The 18822-nt window shown below is 46.0% G+C and overlaps 1 protein-coding gene across 1 annotated transcript in view; it reads left to right on the top strand.

Annotated features, from left to right (window-relative positions):
- Positions 1-18822, top strand: part of TANGO2 (transport and golgi organization 2 homolog) — a 538903-nt gene that overhangs the window by 501027 nt on the left and 19054 nt on the right. The window contains exon 8 of the mRNA XM_078667926.1: positions 5886-6039. Within this exon, the coding sequence (XP_078524052.1) occupies positions 5886-6039 (154 nt within the window). The remainder of the gene's footprint in view (positions 1-5885; positions 6040-18822) is intronic.

Here is an 18822-nt window from a genome sequence, read left to right as displayed (position 1 = left end):
AAAGGCAGCGACTCTGATCGGCAAGGCCTGCTGTAGGCAGGCTCAGGGCTTGAGTCACCGCAGGTTGTAGTAATGAGAGGTTGCCGTCAGGTCCGCTTCCAGCAGTAGACTCGTCCAGGTCGATCAGCTGTCCTGACTCCTTATCTGCTTCAGCCTAGCGGACACATGTCTGCACACACGTGTATTTTCCTTGTGTTCCGGTCATGTGCAGCTACCATGGGGTCCGACCATCGACCGGCTGAATCCGGACCTGTTCCAGGAAGCTTTATATTCCTTTCTGAGGCTAAAGTTGCATCAGCACCCCCCATCATGGGACACACGTGGACAGCCTCTGTGATGTGGAGACACTTGTTCCCGTTTAGTGTCCTCAGCCCTGAAACCGCAGTGGGGGGGCCCTTCATAAAGCAGGGTCTTGAGGACACAAATAATCAAACTGTAGCCCTACCTCAGTGAACACACCATCCACTTTTCCAGGCCACAACCGGGGTAAAAGACAACAATGTCTATTTATATATCCTAGGTGTGTGTATTCACACTATTTCTTTGGCCAGGGTGTCTCAGTGAATCAACATAAACCAAGTAAAATCACAGGCCGACATTTATTAGAACAAAATATACTAGAAAAAGTGTGAGAAATAGAGAGTACCTCACGGTCGTAACACCCGAGGGGGTTGCCGGTTTAGCAATATCCGGTCTACCCACTTCTCATCATCGGTTACTCTCTCTACGTGAAGTAATAGACGTGCACACATATACTAGTACACACAGTGAAAATGATGAGAATAGTGACAAAGAAAGACACACAGAGCACAGTGAGTGAATTCAGACAATACTGTGACAACATATATACATACTAAGACCCCAAAACAATCAACACAAACAAATAAGTAAAACCTGGAGAAGTCTTGCTGGCCGTCTTATTCCTTTATTCTGATGCTGCAAGACCTTCCATTAAAAATGGTTTAATTATATACCATATCCTCTTCTTTAACAAGCCAACATGTTTCGTTGCTATAAATTCAGCAACTTTATCAGGGCGCAAAAGGGGTTCACTATTCTCAAACTTCACGTCAAGATTTGTTTGAACAAGGACCTGTGTGAATAAAAACCAGAGCATTGCAGAGATTGTACTGTTCATGCTGCACCTCTATGGCAAGAGAGTGCAGTTTTAGGACGTTCCAAAATCCACGCACAAGTTGGAATAAAGGCTCTTTGTTTACCTTAGGGATGCCCAACCATTATGTACCGGCAACCATCAGATTGACACCGAGTCACGTGATCACGTGTCTCGCAGTGACTCGTCCTGATAGGAGCCACCTGTGTTGGATTGAATGAACGAAAAATCTATTTGTATACTGATGAATATTCGTCATAAAGATAGTACTGGCCTGCTTATACAGTGATGACTGACCCGACCCCCTCACTTGGAGGAAGCGGCTCCATTAGGGTTTACAATAACTAAAAATGCAGTTTCCGCCTCTCGGTTGATATTTAATCAAAGAACCCAGTCCCGAAATTACTGATATATCATGTGGGTACATCACTCATGATATTCTGAAAATAGTAACGCTGTCATTCCCAACAAGTTGCCTGCTTTACCGTGTCTAAAGTCACTACCGGACACCATGCACACGACCCGTTAAAACAGCCAGCACCCCAGTGACCAGCCCATAAGTACATTCACTCTCACAGATACCGCCTTACTGGTGCCGAGTCCCTCCGGTGCTTCCGACGATCCTCCCCGAATTTTACCCAGGTTGTGGCCTGGAAAAGTGGATGGTGTGTTCACTGAGGTAGGGCTACAGTTTGATTATTTGTGATTGAGTGGGGGGCAGCCTTACCTCTCTTCCCCCTACACCCCTTGAGATTAGTGAGTCTTGAGGACACAAGCCTCCTGACAGTGAGTCGCATAAGCTGTGCGGTGACACTAGTGACAAGAGACTGCCCCTGAACCGCACTCTTTGGGACAAGTACTTCTTGCAGGGATTTCATGCCACACGTTGGTGTCTCGAACTACCCTACCTAGGTTTGTGTTTGGGTGCTTTGGCCCCCGATGGAAATCGTCCTCACTGGACGGGCACTGGTGTGGCTCGTTCACCTCATTCTGATGCAGGCTGCACCGCTGCCTCGTGCAAACATCACCGAGTCCCCACTCTGAGGTGCACTCTGGGGTTTGCTTCATCTTTTGAATGAGCTCCGATTGCCGCTCAGATGCTTCAGATACTCGCCTGCTGCCCTTCCTGGGAATGACTGAGCACAGGGGACTTGGTTGATTGCATCCATGGGTCTGACGTGGCAAGTCCGTTTTATCTTCTGCCTGTCAGACAGCACTTTCAGGCTTCAGAGGCCTTGCTTTACTTACACTTGCAAACTAGTTACCCTTGCTGCGTTTCCAACACCTATAGCAAACCTCCCGTGGGCACATGCCCAGCGATGGGGCAATCCAGTACTCTGAGCGTGAGTTCGGTGCAGCGGCGGCGGTGAGCCACACCGGTCGCGGCCGCACAGCACTGACTGCATCTTCCTGCAACGCCCGAGGCCTCGACTCATGCACTGCCATGATGGTGAGAGTGTTGATACTGCCGTCCTGTCCGGTCCAAAATCCCTGGTAATAAATATACGCAGGCAGCAGCGCACTTATTATGCCGCGTCGCTGGGACAGCACTCAGTGCACCATTCCACTCCACTCGAGTCGAGTCCCCGGCCCCCCGCTTCCTGAATCCAACCTCACTTCCGGAAAGCCGCGGCGCGGGAACGAATTTCTAAGGCCAGAGGCTGCAGGGCTAAAAGAAGTAACATTGTAGCAAGCAGCAGACTGTGTTCAAGATTAATAACTGTTTACTGAGCCTGCTGGCAAGTCCCTGCAGGGAGGAGCAGAGCCAGTGCGTGCGCTAGCAGCCTAGTAACCAGTTTCAGCGCTGGTACAGCAAAGTGAGACAGTGGCATTTAAATGCGTTACAACGCATTTCAGTGCGGTGTAGCGGAACACCACACTGAAATGCGTTAGTGTCACACGTGAAGTGTGATACTTGGCAGCATGTGTAAGCAGTCCTTTCTTGTTCACTTGGTTGTTCTCCACTCACAAAATAGCACTCCTAGAACTTCTTACAGTCCATCTCCACTATTCACAGGTGTGAAGGAAAAACGAGCACTGTCACTCAGTCTTCCATTTAATGTTGCTAGTAAAATTACTCTTTAAGTTCCAGCTCCACCCATTCCAGGAAGCAACAGCAATATCTGTTATCTCAAAAGAAGGTATCCCCACAGAGCGACAAAAGTAGGTTCTCTCTTCATGCACTCATAGTTCATGCTCTGTTGATGCAAAAATGCTTTCAAGGCTCACACCCCTGTCAGCTAGCTGTCAGCTGGGTTACTTGATTTCCCACATTTGAGGCCATATGAGACACATTGGCCAACTCCTTTCTTTGCATAGGTAGGTGGTCCCACCACGTTCCGCTTGATCGCTCCCTGGCTGTGAATGAAGAGGTACCACTTTGCCTTGACCAGTGTTTTGTTCCTCTAAACTTCCAGAGGCAGGATGTGGTTTCTTGAGAACAAACCCATCCCAAATACTGCTACAGCAATTCGACATATCTCATTTTTAGAAGTAATGTAATACCTCCCCTAATTTGTGACAGGATTTTTTTCTTTTTTTAAAATGAAACTTGATTCAATCTTTGGTGACCAAGAAACAACAAACATAATATCATACTTTCTGTAGCAGAAAAGATTTTTTATATAATTCCATATGCAAGTTTAATTATCTTAGCTCAGCCTTCAAGAACAAACTCATTAAAATGTGTGTAATACCCTTCTACTCTAATTGTTCCCCGACTTCCCAAACAGATACATACGTTAAAACCATATATTCTCTAGGAAGAGGACTAATCATTTCCGAATATTATATTCATGCTTTTTGAAGCAGGGTTGCAACCGAAGATTATTCTGTGTCTTCTCGCAATATAGCGTGCCTTTTTAGGTTATTATCATATTGAACCCAAACTCATTGTTTTGGCTAATCGATATTTTGTTAACCTTCCCCAAAGCATATGTTACAGATGCTTAAAAATATGACAAGCTTATTGGGTATTTCATGTGTAGGAATAACCGAAAACAACAAACATTTTTGGTCAGTTAGGATTTTCCCATCATCGCTACTTTTATAAGGATATACCCAAATCTTAAAAGTTGTATTCCTTACCCTCAACATTTGGACTTCTTTTAATTTCTATCTGTGTACATTTTAAAATGTTTTTGATTATTTTCTATAAACTTCTAAGGAAACAATTTGCACTTTATTTAAACTTCATTGTCCTCTTTCTCAAATTTACATATTATTCAATATTAGCCTGACAATAGAGTCTCCATAGTACCTGGCACTTGGCCCTCTTCGCTTCATCTCAGTTTTATGCTTCACATTCGCGCAATACCTGCTTCTTTTATTGTTCTTTGTAATTCTGTAAGCTTTAGCACATATTCATCATTGTGTTCCCGAAAATGGTATCACTATTGGTTTATTTAGTTGGCTATACCAGGTTTGCAAACTTTTCCCCACTCAGACATAACTGAGACTATATGCATGATTTAATTTTCATTGCCCCCTTGGGCAGCACTGAGTTGGAAATCGACAACAAGCCCTTAGACAGGTCTTCATTGAAAATAGAATTTTACCTAACGTTTCTATTTGCTTTAATAGCTACAACCCAAACTAGACCTGCGAATGAGGTGGAGGGTGCCCCTCTGTGATTGCTTTGATAAGGAAATAACTAAAGGAAGACATATTGCATCAGCCATCTATAAACTTTTTATAACCGCCAAAATCAATACTGCCCAAAAGACAAAACTGTTTGAAAGTTATTTATTTACATTAGAGAGGCAACATAAATCGAGAGTATCGAAAAGGAAGTGCAGAAAAAAACAGTAATTGCACAGCAATAATCAGGCAATTTGCTTTTGATTCTTTACATCCTTCTTCACTGTAAACAACAACGCAGTCAACATGTTTTGCCCAATCAGGGGCTTCCTCAGTGCATAAGTCTGTCCCAAAAAAACGTACTGTTATTATATAATTCCGTAAGCTCTGCAACTTTGGAAGGTACACTTGTTCAAGGAAAAGATTTTGAATTGTAATACCAGAAGCAAAATACACAATATTGGTGCTTTGCATGTCAGAGTGAGTACTTCAGTCGTCCAGGCCATGTTCGGCCATTGTGAACGAGTCCTGAGTTAGTGTGGAAGATTGTAGCTCAAGGTTACACTGTGGTGTCGAAGCGCACCAGTCCCTGTGCTGCATTTCAACTTTGAGGTACTGATGCTCTTGGGCATAGTTCAAATGTTCATGGCAGAATGTATTTTCCCATAATCTGGTTGCTGGCACTCTAATTAGGGTGAAGGATATTTTTTTGATATACTGTTCATGTGTAAGTGGATTCTCATTGTTGGAAATATCCTATGGGAGAGAATCTCTGCCACTTTTGCCATCTCCGAGCCTCCGTAGACTGAAGTGTCATTCCTCTGCATGGGGTCAGATTTACCATAGCTCTTTCTGGTGTCGATGCTGCCACTGGCAATAACAAGGACTATCATCTGGTAGGAGATGCCACTGTTAACATGCCTACTATGCAGTCACTAACACCTGTTTGCCTGTTTCCTTAGTTCAGTAACTGGGAAATGAAGCAGACATAGACACAGGTGCCCTTTGTTAGGTGAACTGAAAAGTTATGAGATGGATTGGACAATCACATGCAAAACAGTATTTAAACCTTGAGGTGCTTTAATGTCTAGACCATCTTCTCCTTACGATTAAGTTGAGTTTCTCATAAGTGTATGGTCATGTGTTGTGGATCTTTCTTCCTTTGAATTGTCTTTGTTCTCTACTACCCTAGGTGTCTATGGCCTGAGCTGCTGCATCTTGAACACGCCATGGAAGAAGCTGGAGTATGGCAAGCATCTCTTCACCGAAGCCATCAAAGAAAGCCAAGGGCTTTCCAAGGAGGAACTGGTGCAGGATCTCATTAAAGTGATGACTAACGAAGATCCGTAAGAACATGGCCTAAAAACCCAGCGCCAGCGTCCGGCAGCTGCGAGAATACTTATGCGATCCCAGGGGTGAAATAGGTGACAGACACCCTGGTGTCCCTGCTAATGGGGATCCTTTTCAGGGTACGGAAGGGAGAAGTGACTTTTCTCATTGTCAAGGGGACCGGAGTAAAAGGGGCTGCATAGAAGTAACAGTGCATTATGGAGATGATTGTTGGTGCCGTGCCTCGGCCTTGAAAGCGATGGTATGCAGGCGTAGAGTGAGAAGATGGCTGGGGTCTGTCCAGATCACTTTCTTTAGTGAGAGCTACTGGCTAGCGATGCTTTGATAGGCATGTACCAAAAATATGTATCTGAAAAACAGTTAGGTATAGATTTCTTTCCTTAGAATTACCCCCAGGCGTCAGACTGGATCCGCAGTCCATGCGCGTTGGTAGGTGGCATTGGTCAACTCTGCGTCCGTCGCTGGCGTCCTGTTCGCCGGGATGACATTGCGGTGCCACCCCTGCGTGCTGTCTTCCGTTATTTCTTTTTCCACAGATCAGGAGAGAGCTACCCCTTTAGTCATTTTTTGACTAAGCTGTTTTTTTTTTTTTTACTTTTGTCGACTTCTTTTTTGAGTCTTCGACTCCTAGCGTGGGAGGGATATCCCATCGTTGGTCCAGCTTCAAGCCGTGCGAGGCCTGTCACAAACTGATGTCTGTGACGAACCAGCACCTTGTGTGCCTCTGGTGGGCGACCACAACCCTATAGTTGTGCTCCGACTACCAAGCCATGAATCCTAAGCCTTTGCTGGAGCGAGCCCGAAAACTCTTGGAGGCCCGGCAGTCAGCTCCACGTCGTTTCCGGTCTCGCTCGAGAGGAAGGTATCGAGACCACTCGCGGAGCCCCCACACCTCGTCGCACTCGAAGTCTTCGAAATCCTCAGTTAAGTCAAAGCACGAGAAGAAGGTGAAGAAACACCGTCGCTCTTCACCTTCTCCCCATCGTTCGGCTGATGCAACACGTTACCCGGAGCGTCGTCGCTCCAAGGCTCCGTCTTCGGTGCCTTCTTCTAGGATGACTCCACGCCTACCCTCGTTTCCGGGAGTTGGAGCATCCCCTGCCCATCTCTGTGCATTTTACAAAGCCCTCCATTCCACCTTTGGGCAGCCCGACTCTGCAGGCGCACCTTCGTGCCCCGTGGTGCCGGTTGGGGGTCCTGGGCCTTTGATGCAGGTGGCCCCGACACCGGAGGACCCCCATGGATCCAGGCCTGAATCAGGATTGGTGCCCGGCAACCTCACTCAACCTTCCCCGATCACAGCGACAACGCCCCCGGCGTCGATCATGCCCCCAGCCAACACCATCCCCAACCTGACCCACAAGATTGGCCCGAAGCCAGACCTACGTCAGCCAACGTCAAATCCGATGCCGGAGGGTACTTTTGTTCCCCTTTTCCTCCCTGATGTTCCCTATCGCCCAGAAGGTGGTGATGAGCATTGGGCGGAGTCACTGGGCCCTTTAGCAGACCAGCTTGAAGAGTGGGACTGTAGAGAAGACCTGGGTGATTCCAGTGGTCTGGGCACTTCCCCAGACCGTGGCATGCTTTCTCCCCCTACAGTGGCTACATAGGAGGGAGTGTTTTAAGCTGTGGTGGTGCGAAGGGAAGACGAGGCCCGGGGCCTGGAGCACCCTTCAGTGGCAGTCATGGGCTAATCTCCTAACAGAGATGCTTCAAAGGGCAGCAACCTCCTCCGAACCCCTTTTGCCATTCAACAAAGCCCTCACTGACGTCCTTTAGGGCACCTGGTCCAAGCCCAGCACAAGCACTCCTGTGGAAAGGACGTATGCCTGCCGCCACCACCCAGCTCCGGGCGGCCCAGTTTTCCTCACCCTACCTCCCACCCCCGAGCGATTGGTGGTCCAAGCCTCATCTTACAAGGGTGCATTCCCCCAGACAGGGAATCCAAGAAGCTGGATCATCTTGGGAAGCTCATTTTGTCTTCCTCCAGCTTGGCACTCCGGTATGGGAATACCGCATGCCTCTTTGGCCTCAGCTCTCATACTATCTGGGATACTGTTGTGCAAGTGCTGCCTCAGTGCTTGGAGGAGTCCCTGGCTGTTCTCTCCCAAGCGGTGGCAGATGGGAAGGACGCAGCAAAGTTCACGATTCGCTATGCACTGGATACCACCGACTCACTAGGCAGAACGATTGCCATGTCAGTAGCTCTTAGGCGCTACGCCTGTTTGAGGGCATCTGGCTTTTCGGGGGATGTCCAGTCAACCTTCCTGTATATGCCCTTCGATGGTCGGCACCTTTTCGGCAACAAAGCAGACTCTGTGCTGGTGTGCTTTAAAGATTCTAGAGCTACGGCCCGATCCTTGGGTCTCACTGCATCGTCCCGTCCACCTCCGTCTGCTTTTCGCAGCTACGGAAGGGGCACTCAGCCATGTCCGACCCAATCAAGCCACCGGTTCACATCAAGAACAAAGAATGGTGGATTTGCTATGGTGACCTGCACATCAACATATGTTCTCTTTCAGTCCCATTAGCTTTAAATCTAAATTTTACGATCAAGCAATTTAATATAGAGTGCAGCTTTGGCGTATGATGCACATCCACCTAGGGCATCCACAAAGAGCCCCTGCCCAAACAGATCTCAGGCAGTCAGTCACAATACAAAAGATACTACACCAGTGCACATCAAAGATAGTCACTTTTATCCCTTGTGCAATTTAACACTATTTTGTCCATCAATGTTCTTTATCAAAAGCGACTTCCAGTAGCCATGTGAATTTGATAGTTCAAGTTTTATTGTTCAATCGACAATGATCCACAGCCGACGCACGTTTCGCCCCATTCGGGCTTCCTCAAGGGTCTTAGCTTGTGTATTGAACACAATTTCTTTTGTATTGTGTTTGCAGATCCAATATTTCCCAAAATCACGTTCCGCTATTTTGCAGTTCCAAATATATCACAAATCCGAATTGTGGTATGTTGTTCTTCCACCGCCTATTGCTTTAAGGAGCCATGATAAGTTCCATCTATCCGTCAGGTTGGCAGAAATCCATTCCGCGTATCATCACTGTATCCCGGCAGCAATCAGCCACCGGTTCACGAAAGCTGCCCAGCCTCTGCCTGGCCACGGACGCGGGACCCAGTGATGTGGGTCTGGGAGCCAGCGGTCGGGGCCAGTCCAACCTTTCCCCTCCTGCAGTGGCCCCCAAACCTTCCTAGTCCGACCTTTCAGGGCCACCAAAAGCCAGTGGGCGGCAGGATTCACCATCACCTCCCCCATTGGCAAACCATCACGTCAGACTGGTGGGTTTTGCAAATAGTCCAAAGCGGCTACTCCCTCCCCTTCGAGACTACCCTCCCTCCATGCCACTGTCTTTCGATCACATGTCGGAGGATCATTTGGCACTTCTCTGCCAGGAACTCTCCGCTCTCTTGGCCATGGGAGCTATCGATCGGGTTCCTATGCCAGAAGTAGGTTGTGGTTGCTAATCCCGCTACTTTCTGGTGCCCAAGAAGGGTAAAGGCCTGTGTCCCAGTCTAGACCTCAGGACCCTCAATCGCTTCCTCCTGAAGGAGAAGTTGAAAATGCTAACCTTGGCTCTGGTCTTGTCTGCTCTCGACCCTGGAGACTGGATGGTGGCGCTGAACACCTATTTTCTCATTCCCGTCCTGCCGGCCCACAGACGCTACCTGCGGGTCACGGTAGGCCACAGGTATTTTCAGTTCACGGTGCTCTGCTTTGGCCTTACCAGTGCCCCTCGGGTGTTCACAAAAGTGATGTCGGTGGTTGCAGCCCATCTGTGCAGATCAGTGGTTCCAATCTTCCCCTATCTTGACGACTGGCTGTTGAAAGTGGGCCTTTTTCGCTTGTACCACTTCTGCCCAGAGTGCTGAAGAAGATCAAGTGCGACCAGGCTCAAGTTATTCTTGTGGCTCCGGGTTGGGCACAAAGATTCTGGTACCCAGAACTCCTGAGCATGGCCATCGATCCTCCACTCAGACTTCAGTTGCAGCAGCAGGGCAGGTTCTTCACCCAAACCTGTCCAGCCTCCCATCATCTTGCGTGGAGATTGGGCGGCGATAGTTGACAGCTTTGGACCTTCCGCCCAAAGTCTGTGATGTCATCTTAGCAGCCAGGCATCCCTCCACTAAGATGGTATATGCCTATTAATGGAATAAGTTTGGGACATGGTGCACAGAAAAGGCTGTGCATCCCCTTTCTGCCCCTCTTTCAGAGGTCCTTTTGTGCATACTTTCTTTGGCGTAGCAGGGCTCTGCTCTGGGCACTCTTAAAGGCTATCTTGCAGCCATCACCGCTTTCCTTCGGCTACCAGATCTGCCATGTTTGTTCAAGTCCCCTATTGCAAATAGATCCTTTAAGGGCATTACTCATCTCTTACCTCCATCTCCTTCCGTAATGCCCCAGTGGGACTTGAACCTTGTCTTAACTTATCTTATGTGTTCTCCCTTTGAGCCTCTTACCTACTGTCCTGTCAGGCACCTCACAATGAAAACTGCCTTCCTTGTTGCCATGACCTCTGCTCGGGGTGAGTGAGCTTCAAGCTCTTCTTTCTTCTAAGCCCCCTTTCTTCTCTGTGCGTCCAGACATAGTGGTGCTACGAACAAGACCCTTGTTCCTTCCAAAAGTGGTTACACCTTTTCACATTGGACAAACCATTACTTTGCCCACTTTTTCCCACCTCAGCACCCTTCCAAGGAGGAGGATAGACTCCACTGCGTGGACCCTAAACGTGCGCTGTCCTTCTACTTTGACCCCACAAAAGATTTCGGAGTGGGTGATCAACTCTTCGTTGGCTATGCAGGTGCCACAAAAGGTTGGGCTGTTCAAAAGCGTACCATCTCTAGGTGGGTTGTCCTTTATATTAAAGTCTGTTACGCTTTGACGAAAAAGATACCTCAAGTAGGACTCCAAGCTTATTCCGTTAGAGCTACGGCAGCCACCACTGCCCTTGCACATGGAGTTCCACTCATTGCATCTGTCAGGCAGCTATGTGGGCATCCTTGCACAAGTTCACAAGACATTACTGCCTGAACAGCCAAGTCCGTAAGACGGCTATTTTGCTGGTTCTGTCCTCCAGGACTTTTCTGGTGTGAACTTGGTTCTCTAAACCTCCTCCGGGGTTGGTATTGCTGGGGTATCTATTCTAAAGTAATGAATCTATGACTGTCTCTTTCAGATGAACAAGTTACTTACCTTCAGTAACGATGTATCTGTAAGAGACATAGGTTACTTATAGATTCCTTACCGTCCCACCCATCATCCCCACTCTGCAAACTGACTTCTAGGGTCAGGGATTCCCTTGCAGGGCCCTAGTTTTAGCTCACCAGTGGTCAGTGTCTTGCATGCCTCTGCTCTTCTGGCATGGAAAGTCGTGTCAGAACTGACATAAGCATGCAGGGTCAGCGTCTAAGTAGGCACCGCAATGTCATCCAGGCGACACGATGCCGACGACGGACACGGAGTCAACCAATGCCACCAACCGACACGCAGGGGTACTGTTACGAAAAAATTCTCCTGATCCAGTCTGGCACCTGGGGGTGATTCTAAGGTAAGGAATATAGAACTAACCCATGCCTCTTACAGATACATTGTTACCGAAGGTAAGTAACTTGTTCTTCCAGTCCTCAGACAAAGGTAATGCTGAATAGTTTTTTAGCCATTTGTTGTAAGCCGATTTTGGATAGAACATAGAATGTTGAGTTACCTTGAAGTTCAGTTTATTCCAATTAACACCTACAACAGGTATTCATCTATGACAGCAGAACGGCCTAGTGAGTTGGAGAGTTGCCACTGAGAAATGTGTTATCTCACAAATTTGATTTCCAGATTTCCTATCCCAATAAGACCTGCTCAATGTACCATCTTTCCAAGATAGGTAAACTGAATGCCATTAAATAGGGTAAAAATAACACTTGTTATATAATCAGTGCTTAGAAACAGTAAAAATGTAGTGTATACCAGTATATAAATAACCATTTTACTATTATTCCTACACACTCTTCACCAAGAGGTCAGAGGTTTGTTGACTCTTGAAACTCCCCCTGTATAACACAACTCTGGCCACACCTCATGGAGCTGGAGCGGGGCACACGGTGACAGTCATAGGACTGTGTAGGTGATGGACCCAGATGCACAACGCGACAATGGAGAATTTTATTTTTGTTTTCTTGCATAACAAATGACACAAAGGTGATCAGTCAAACTTCTCAGTATTTAAATTCCCCTTGTTCTCGAGACATGGGGTTCATGTTTGATACAGAGATTTCCCTCAATCCCTGCCCAGAAGAATGTATTGATAAATAGGCCTCCGCTTCGACTTTTGCACAGTTCACCAGCCAAGCATTGGACTAGTCGTGAGAAAGGAGTCATTTCTCATTTTAATTTCTACGGGTTTAGATCAGCTCAAACAAAACCCCGGAGGATGTCAGATTCTCATGATCTCTACAAGCATTGTGATAAATCAGTAGCTATTCTATAGAAACTAACGTGGGCATTGGTTCAGTTTACAGGGAGCAACCTTCTAGGTTCATTGATTTACATTTCCGAAGACTGTTGCTGGAGTGTTTCTAAAAAATGCTGTAAGGGCTTTAATCTACCGATGCAATTAAGAGTCTTGAGGATAACGTGCAATGGGTAACCATTTGGGATCATTGGTTGTTTTCAATACGAGACGTGACATGGGGGACATCAAGTTTTTCTCTTCGGTGATTCCTTGAGATGGTGAAAGGAGTCAGATATTCTGATGGATATGAGCGAGGAATCTCCTATCTTAGCTGTAGGGTCTGAAGTAGCCTAAGAAATGGAAGCACTTTTCATGAACCTTTGGCTCTGAAGACGATAATTAACTCGGTATGGATAGGGTCCGTTTCTGCAAAAGATGTTTAGGGAGTTTTCTGTGTCGTGCCTTACATGCTAAACCGGCAGTTTTACAAATCTGTTCGGTCTCAATCAGAAGCCAATTTTGACATGATCATATTTACAGGAGTTGGCCATTAATATAGGTACAGCGTGAGGGACAGCCCTAGAAGATGCCACTGACTCTTGTTCGTTCTGCCAGCGAAAAGAGCATTACAATAGTCGAGGTTGGAGAGTACAAGAGATTGTGCATCTGTTCTTTGGGTTAGTTGAATATAGCCAAAAGAACGCAAATTCCTAACAAGGCAAGTTTCGTCACACTGCTGCTTCCTGTACTGTGCCTCAGATACATATAAAGACTACAGTGAGGAGTCGTGGTGTTTTATATGGTGTGGTTGTGGGATCTCACTGTGGAAAACACTCACAACATCAACTTGGGTCCAGTTAAGCTTGTTTGCTAAACCAAAGTTCAACCCCGGGTGGCTGTGGTTTCGAGCAGTCCGGCTTAAACCCTGTATAGGGTCTGAATTCTGAATTCTGGTTAGCAAACTTTAGTGCACTCTCAAAATACCAGCAGCATCAGGGGGGTGATCATGCAAAAGAGACATTTTCTTACAACTACCACATCTAAATGTGGAGATTGTCATTCTGAATGATCCAATTGAATATGGTAGATAGTTAAAGCTGCCCCCGTGTGAGATTGAAACAGCTGCTAAAATAATAAATCAAATGCATACGCTCTCATCCAGCCAAAAACATTGGGGAATAGAATAGGGAGTATGGGATGACCAAGTGTAGATACTCCTAATCAGTCAATGAAAACTAGAGTACTTCCCTGCTACACACAGAATTAAACTATCACACAGCACTTAGACTGAGCCGATTAGTAACCAAGCCTCGAAGCCTGGAATGCCAAGAGACTGTTATAGACCCATCAACCTCCCATCAAACCAGGAAGTTTTGAGTCACCTAGACTGCGTAAAGAAGAAAATCATACCCTTCCTTACTGCCTGCAGTGATGCTGGAAACCAAAGTGGAGCCTCCAGATTATGTGCTAGTAAGTCTTATTTTACTCCATGTAGTTCTCTTTTTATTCTGAGTCTGCCGACTCATGTCGAAGGAGACAATACTTTGCGCCCTCTGAATTTTAAATATTTATGTGCCCTAACTCTTGTTACTCTACTGGGTGTCTTGAGAGATCCATCCTAAAGACAAAGTCCTAGTTCCCGAATTCTTGTTCCTGGCCTCCATGTGCAAATCTCCAGAGTGAACTAAACATCAATCCACAAAATGCCCTCCTCCAAAAACCACAGCCTGAGGGCACTAATCTAATAAGAAGGGGCCTCCAAAACTTTAACCGTTAAGCTCTTGCAATGTTATCCAACCCATTCTGCAATGTCAGTACCAAGGTTAAGAAACCTACCTTAATGTCCTCATAGTCACTCATTCTTTTCCCCGGAAAGTTAACCTGCATCTTCACTTGTGTCACTGATCGACCCAAATCCAGCGCCACCTTTTTGGTCTGGACGCCTTTCCCTATGAGTTTTTCCAGATTTGACTCTATAATCATCATCTTGTAGTTGATGGCGTCAATAGTAGCCTTCCTGTCTTGGAGGAGATCATATAATGACCGCTCACCCTGCATGAGCAAGGCCTAGCAATGACTGCGTTTCCCCTCAGCATCTTTATTGCAGTGACGTGAAGAAGATGGGCTCTGAGAAAAACGGTCAGATTTGTCTTTTTCTTTCTTGTTAGGTCGAGCCTGGACAGCGCATGCGCTGCTCTGCGAGGCATGCTGTATTCGAGTATGGACTTGAAGCTCCTCCTACTCTCCGCCCATATTTTCCATTGGCTTGTGGCATTGTCCTTAGTAAATACTGGCTTCTGATTCGTTAATAGGTTTGGCCCTTGTAATTTCAGCTTGATTATATTGAGATCCAAAGGGATGAAATGTTGAAATACCATACCAGTGGCCAGCATGTGAAAGAAAGGGAGTGGTTTATTTTAGCACCAAGTACCAGTAACATGCCGGTTTCATACAAATAACTTCTAAGCACCGAAATTGGGGCGCTCTGGGGCCAGCGTGCATTTGTATGATATGATCTCTGGTCACTAGTGAAGAATAACCCACGCGTGCCAAACCTATCTGGAGGGACGCCACTGTAATCAGTGTGGCCAGAGGGAGAGTAGGTGGAAATTATGCAGGGTAGAGCTTTGCAATGAGGACATGGGGAGGTAAGTGGAATGGAGAGGGGTGCAGAAGGGAAGTGGGAGATGCAGCTAGAGTGAGACAGCAGGGAGAGAGTAAGAGAGGAGTAGGTGATCTTAGCGAGAGGGAGGAAATCTGGAGAGCTGTGAATGCAACGAAAGATGTAGTGGTGGTGAGTAAAGGAAGGATGTAAAAGGGGAAGGTATTTCTGCAAGTTGGTGAGAATGATTAAGGGGAGAGAAGGAGTAATTGAGGTGAGTAATTGAAGTGAAGCTGGTGAAAGATAAGGAGGGCGAGTGGCGTATGCTCAGAGCTTCAGCTTAATGTATGCAATTAAACGCTGGAGTGTGGTTTGTTGTGATGGGCAGTGCTTACAAGAGCACACTAACACCCAAATACATGGCATGTGACTTGTGTCGGTGTGTGCAGATTTATATCTGATTTTCTTAGTGTGCAGCATTATTGGGACCCCATAGGTCATTCAAGGTAGACCTGGGGTGTGGTGGCAGATTTGAATGAAATGTGCAAATAATGGTTTTAGAGATAGTTTCCTGCTAGATTGACGCAGTTCACTGCAGGACGGCTACCTCTTCAACATTAGCTGCTCTACAGATAAAGACTTGTTGGTAAACCTGCAGGATGCCTGCTACTTTGCAGCTTCTCCCAGTTGCCATGGTTAACTAATCGGGGTACTAAAATTTGGTTACAAGATGACTCCATGTTACAAAGAAACCGGGAGACAGCTCGAGTTTTTCTTTTCACATAGTAATGCATTCTGGAATTGTCGTTTTCGTTCTAGTCAGTTGTTCAGTTTCCAGTATTGCGCCCTTGGTGACACTCACATGATAACAGTACCAAAAAGATGCCTCTGTTTTTCACTGTGCACACAGCCAAGCGAGCCATCCCAATCAGCCCCCAGAACACACTATAGGCGGCTTACTGTACAGTAAGTAAACCGTGCAAAACGTTATCACTCTAGTTCTAATAAAATAATTCCTTTAAGGATGTTGTAGTAGACTCACAAGTAAACAGTAGCACTGTTGATGAGAACACTTCGGTCAGCCACTTTCTTTTCCCTGTATTGCCTACCCCTCGCTGACATCGACGCTATTGTCTGGCTACAACAACTGAATGCAGCAGTGGCTACGTCACCCTGTTGTCTTTCGGGTTCCATTGGACTACAAACATAAGATGGCCTCTGCCTATACATATGCTGTAGCCATCCAGTCTCAGTTTAAACAAACCCTTTATTGAAGGAGCTCGGCCGCGAACGTAAATTGATGTAAGTGGACGCACGATGATGTACTGTCGTACTGCAAAAAAGTAACATTAAGTAAAAAAAAAAAAAACATGTCCAGAAAAGGGAGAGGAGGAGGGAAGAGTGAGGTGGTCGCTACAAACACGGGAGGGGCGGGAGCAAAGGCAGCATGGAGTTTGGAGCTAAGCTCGAAATATAAGCAACAACAACCGAGAAAAAAGGCCAGGCAAAAGAAAAAGTAGTGCATCAACAATATATATGGCTGATCAGGAAATAATTCAAGTAACAGGGTCAGTCTGCAGGGTGGTAACTAATCAGCCAAACGGTGGGAGAGAGTAAAGCATTTACCTACCAAACCTAAGCATTTTTAAAGGCTACCCAAGGAGCTAGTGTAAGTGGTGTGCGTGGTGAAAGCCCCCGAAGGAGATACAGCATGTCGAGAGACAACGCATGCACTGCCTAGACTCGACCTAAAAACTGGTATTGAAACAGGTCCTTACCAGGATGTCAGCAATGTTGTTCCTTTTTACATTTCACAGGTTTTAGTTTTGCATTATATATACAACTACCGTAGATTAGGGGTCCAAGGGAACAAGTTTAGAGACCCACGAGGTGAAGATTCCCCAATTCGAATTTCACAAGTACATAGATCACCTCGAATCTTATCCAGAGCATTAATGTAACCAAGGATGTACCATCGTTTGTGTCCTCTCAAAAAACCTAAGAAGTGTCAATCAGTAAGGGGAATCATCCCTTAAGGATTAGAACCCTCACTCACCCAAAGGATTTATAACCACTGTGACCTTAATGTGACAGTGGTTATAAAGCCATACCACTGTGTTGCTTCACGTTTTAATTCTGCCAGGAGAGCACAAAAATAAAACTGATGTTAGTGCATCTATCCTAGACAGTTTTAACTTCACTTCTTTCACTTTACTTTTACACGGCGCTGCAACCTCACGACACCCACCATTCTCTCATGGGAATTAGCTCCCATCCTTCCCTGTAAAACAAAACATCTCTGAGCTCCTTCATAACAACGCGAAGTAGTAGCTCCCAGTGTTGACTAGGATTTCTACACTGGTAAGGGGGACCCATATGATGAAGCATGTCACCTTTGGGTGAGTGAGGGTTCTAATCCTTAAGGGATGATTCCCCTTACTGATTGACACTTCTTAGGTTTTTTGAGAGGACACAAACGATGGTACGTCCTTGGTTACATTAATGCTCCGGATAAGACTCGAGGTGATCTATGTACTTGTGTTTAGTTTTGCATTGTCAAGAGTATTTGCATTTTTGATTATGTTTCACTCTGTAGTTTTTTCCCATGCAACATATCATGCAGAGTCTGTACTCCTAGGTGTCTGAGTTCAGGTTGTGGATGGGTGTTTACATCATGCCATGATTGAGGGCTCTGGAGTTGAGGCCCAAGGAAGGGCGAGTTTCTCTAAGTGCTAGTCAGTGGGTCATAAAGGGGTTCAGAAACATTTTCATTCAAATACTTGGCCTCTCTACAGAGCACACAAAGCAAGGGTCAGGCGTTGCGATAGCAATTATTATTCTGTGCTGGACAGTGTGAAGGAGATACACAGCTGTTGAAACATTAACAGGGCAATAGTAAAAGAAACTGCTGTGCTTACATGTGAGTGGCTGTGTTGTATGTGGGGGGTGATGAAATGAAGGGGATTCAAGGAAGCACGCACAGGAGGGATTAAAAGAGACTGCGGACGAGGAAAGAGAGGTGTAAGATATGCAGATGGATGGTTTCAGAAAGATATCAGGAGAAGAATGGTGCAAGTGTAACCTAGAACCTGCAGAAGAACCTGGATCGTGAAAGGGGCCCTGGGAGTGATTGATACACTCCGAAGACTACTACCCCTTCCACTGACCGTAGTAATGTTTCATTTACTGTCCCGCGATTTGAGAATTAAAACATTTTCCATTGTAATCATGCACAACCAAATTACTGTTACTCATTTATATGATACTGATAACAAGAATTGGCAAAGTCAATAGCTTGTGTTTGTTTTATTGCATGGCTGTTGCTTTGTGATTTTAGTTTGTGTTTTAAAACACACCTTTAATTACAAAGGCCTCATCTCTTGGAAAGTAGTCCTAATTGTACTTCTCAGGCTGCTCCATTCAAGACCCCCACGACTACTTAACACTGTGGTGATATTGAAATGTGCGGTCAAAGATCAAACAGGAGTCAAGTAATTGTAATTGTATTTATGTAGAACTTACTACCACAGACGAGGCATTGAAGCACTTTTCAGCGAGTAGCACTGTACTCTGGAACCCGAAGGTGAATTAGTGGTGGATTAGTAGAGGGAAATAAAAATTGTTATTGGGAGTGGTCGACCTGTTCATTGATGGGAGAAAGTGTAACCGAAATTGGTTCAGAGAAGTGCAAACAAACCGAGAGTGAAAATGTATTG

This window comes from Lissotriton helveticus, chromosome 11 (assembly GCF_964261635.1).
Source record: "Lissotriton helveticus chromosome 11, aLisHel1.1, whole genome shotgun sequence".
In the NCBI taxonomy this organism is placed as follows: domain Eukaryota; kingdom Metazoa; phylum Chordata; class Amphibia; order Caudata; family Salamandridae; genus Lissotriton; species Lissotriton helveticus.
This window is presented reverse-complemented; position numbering and strand designations above follow the sequence as displayed.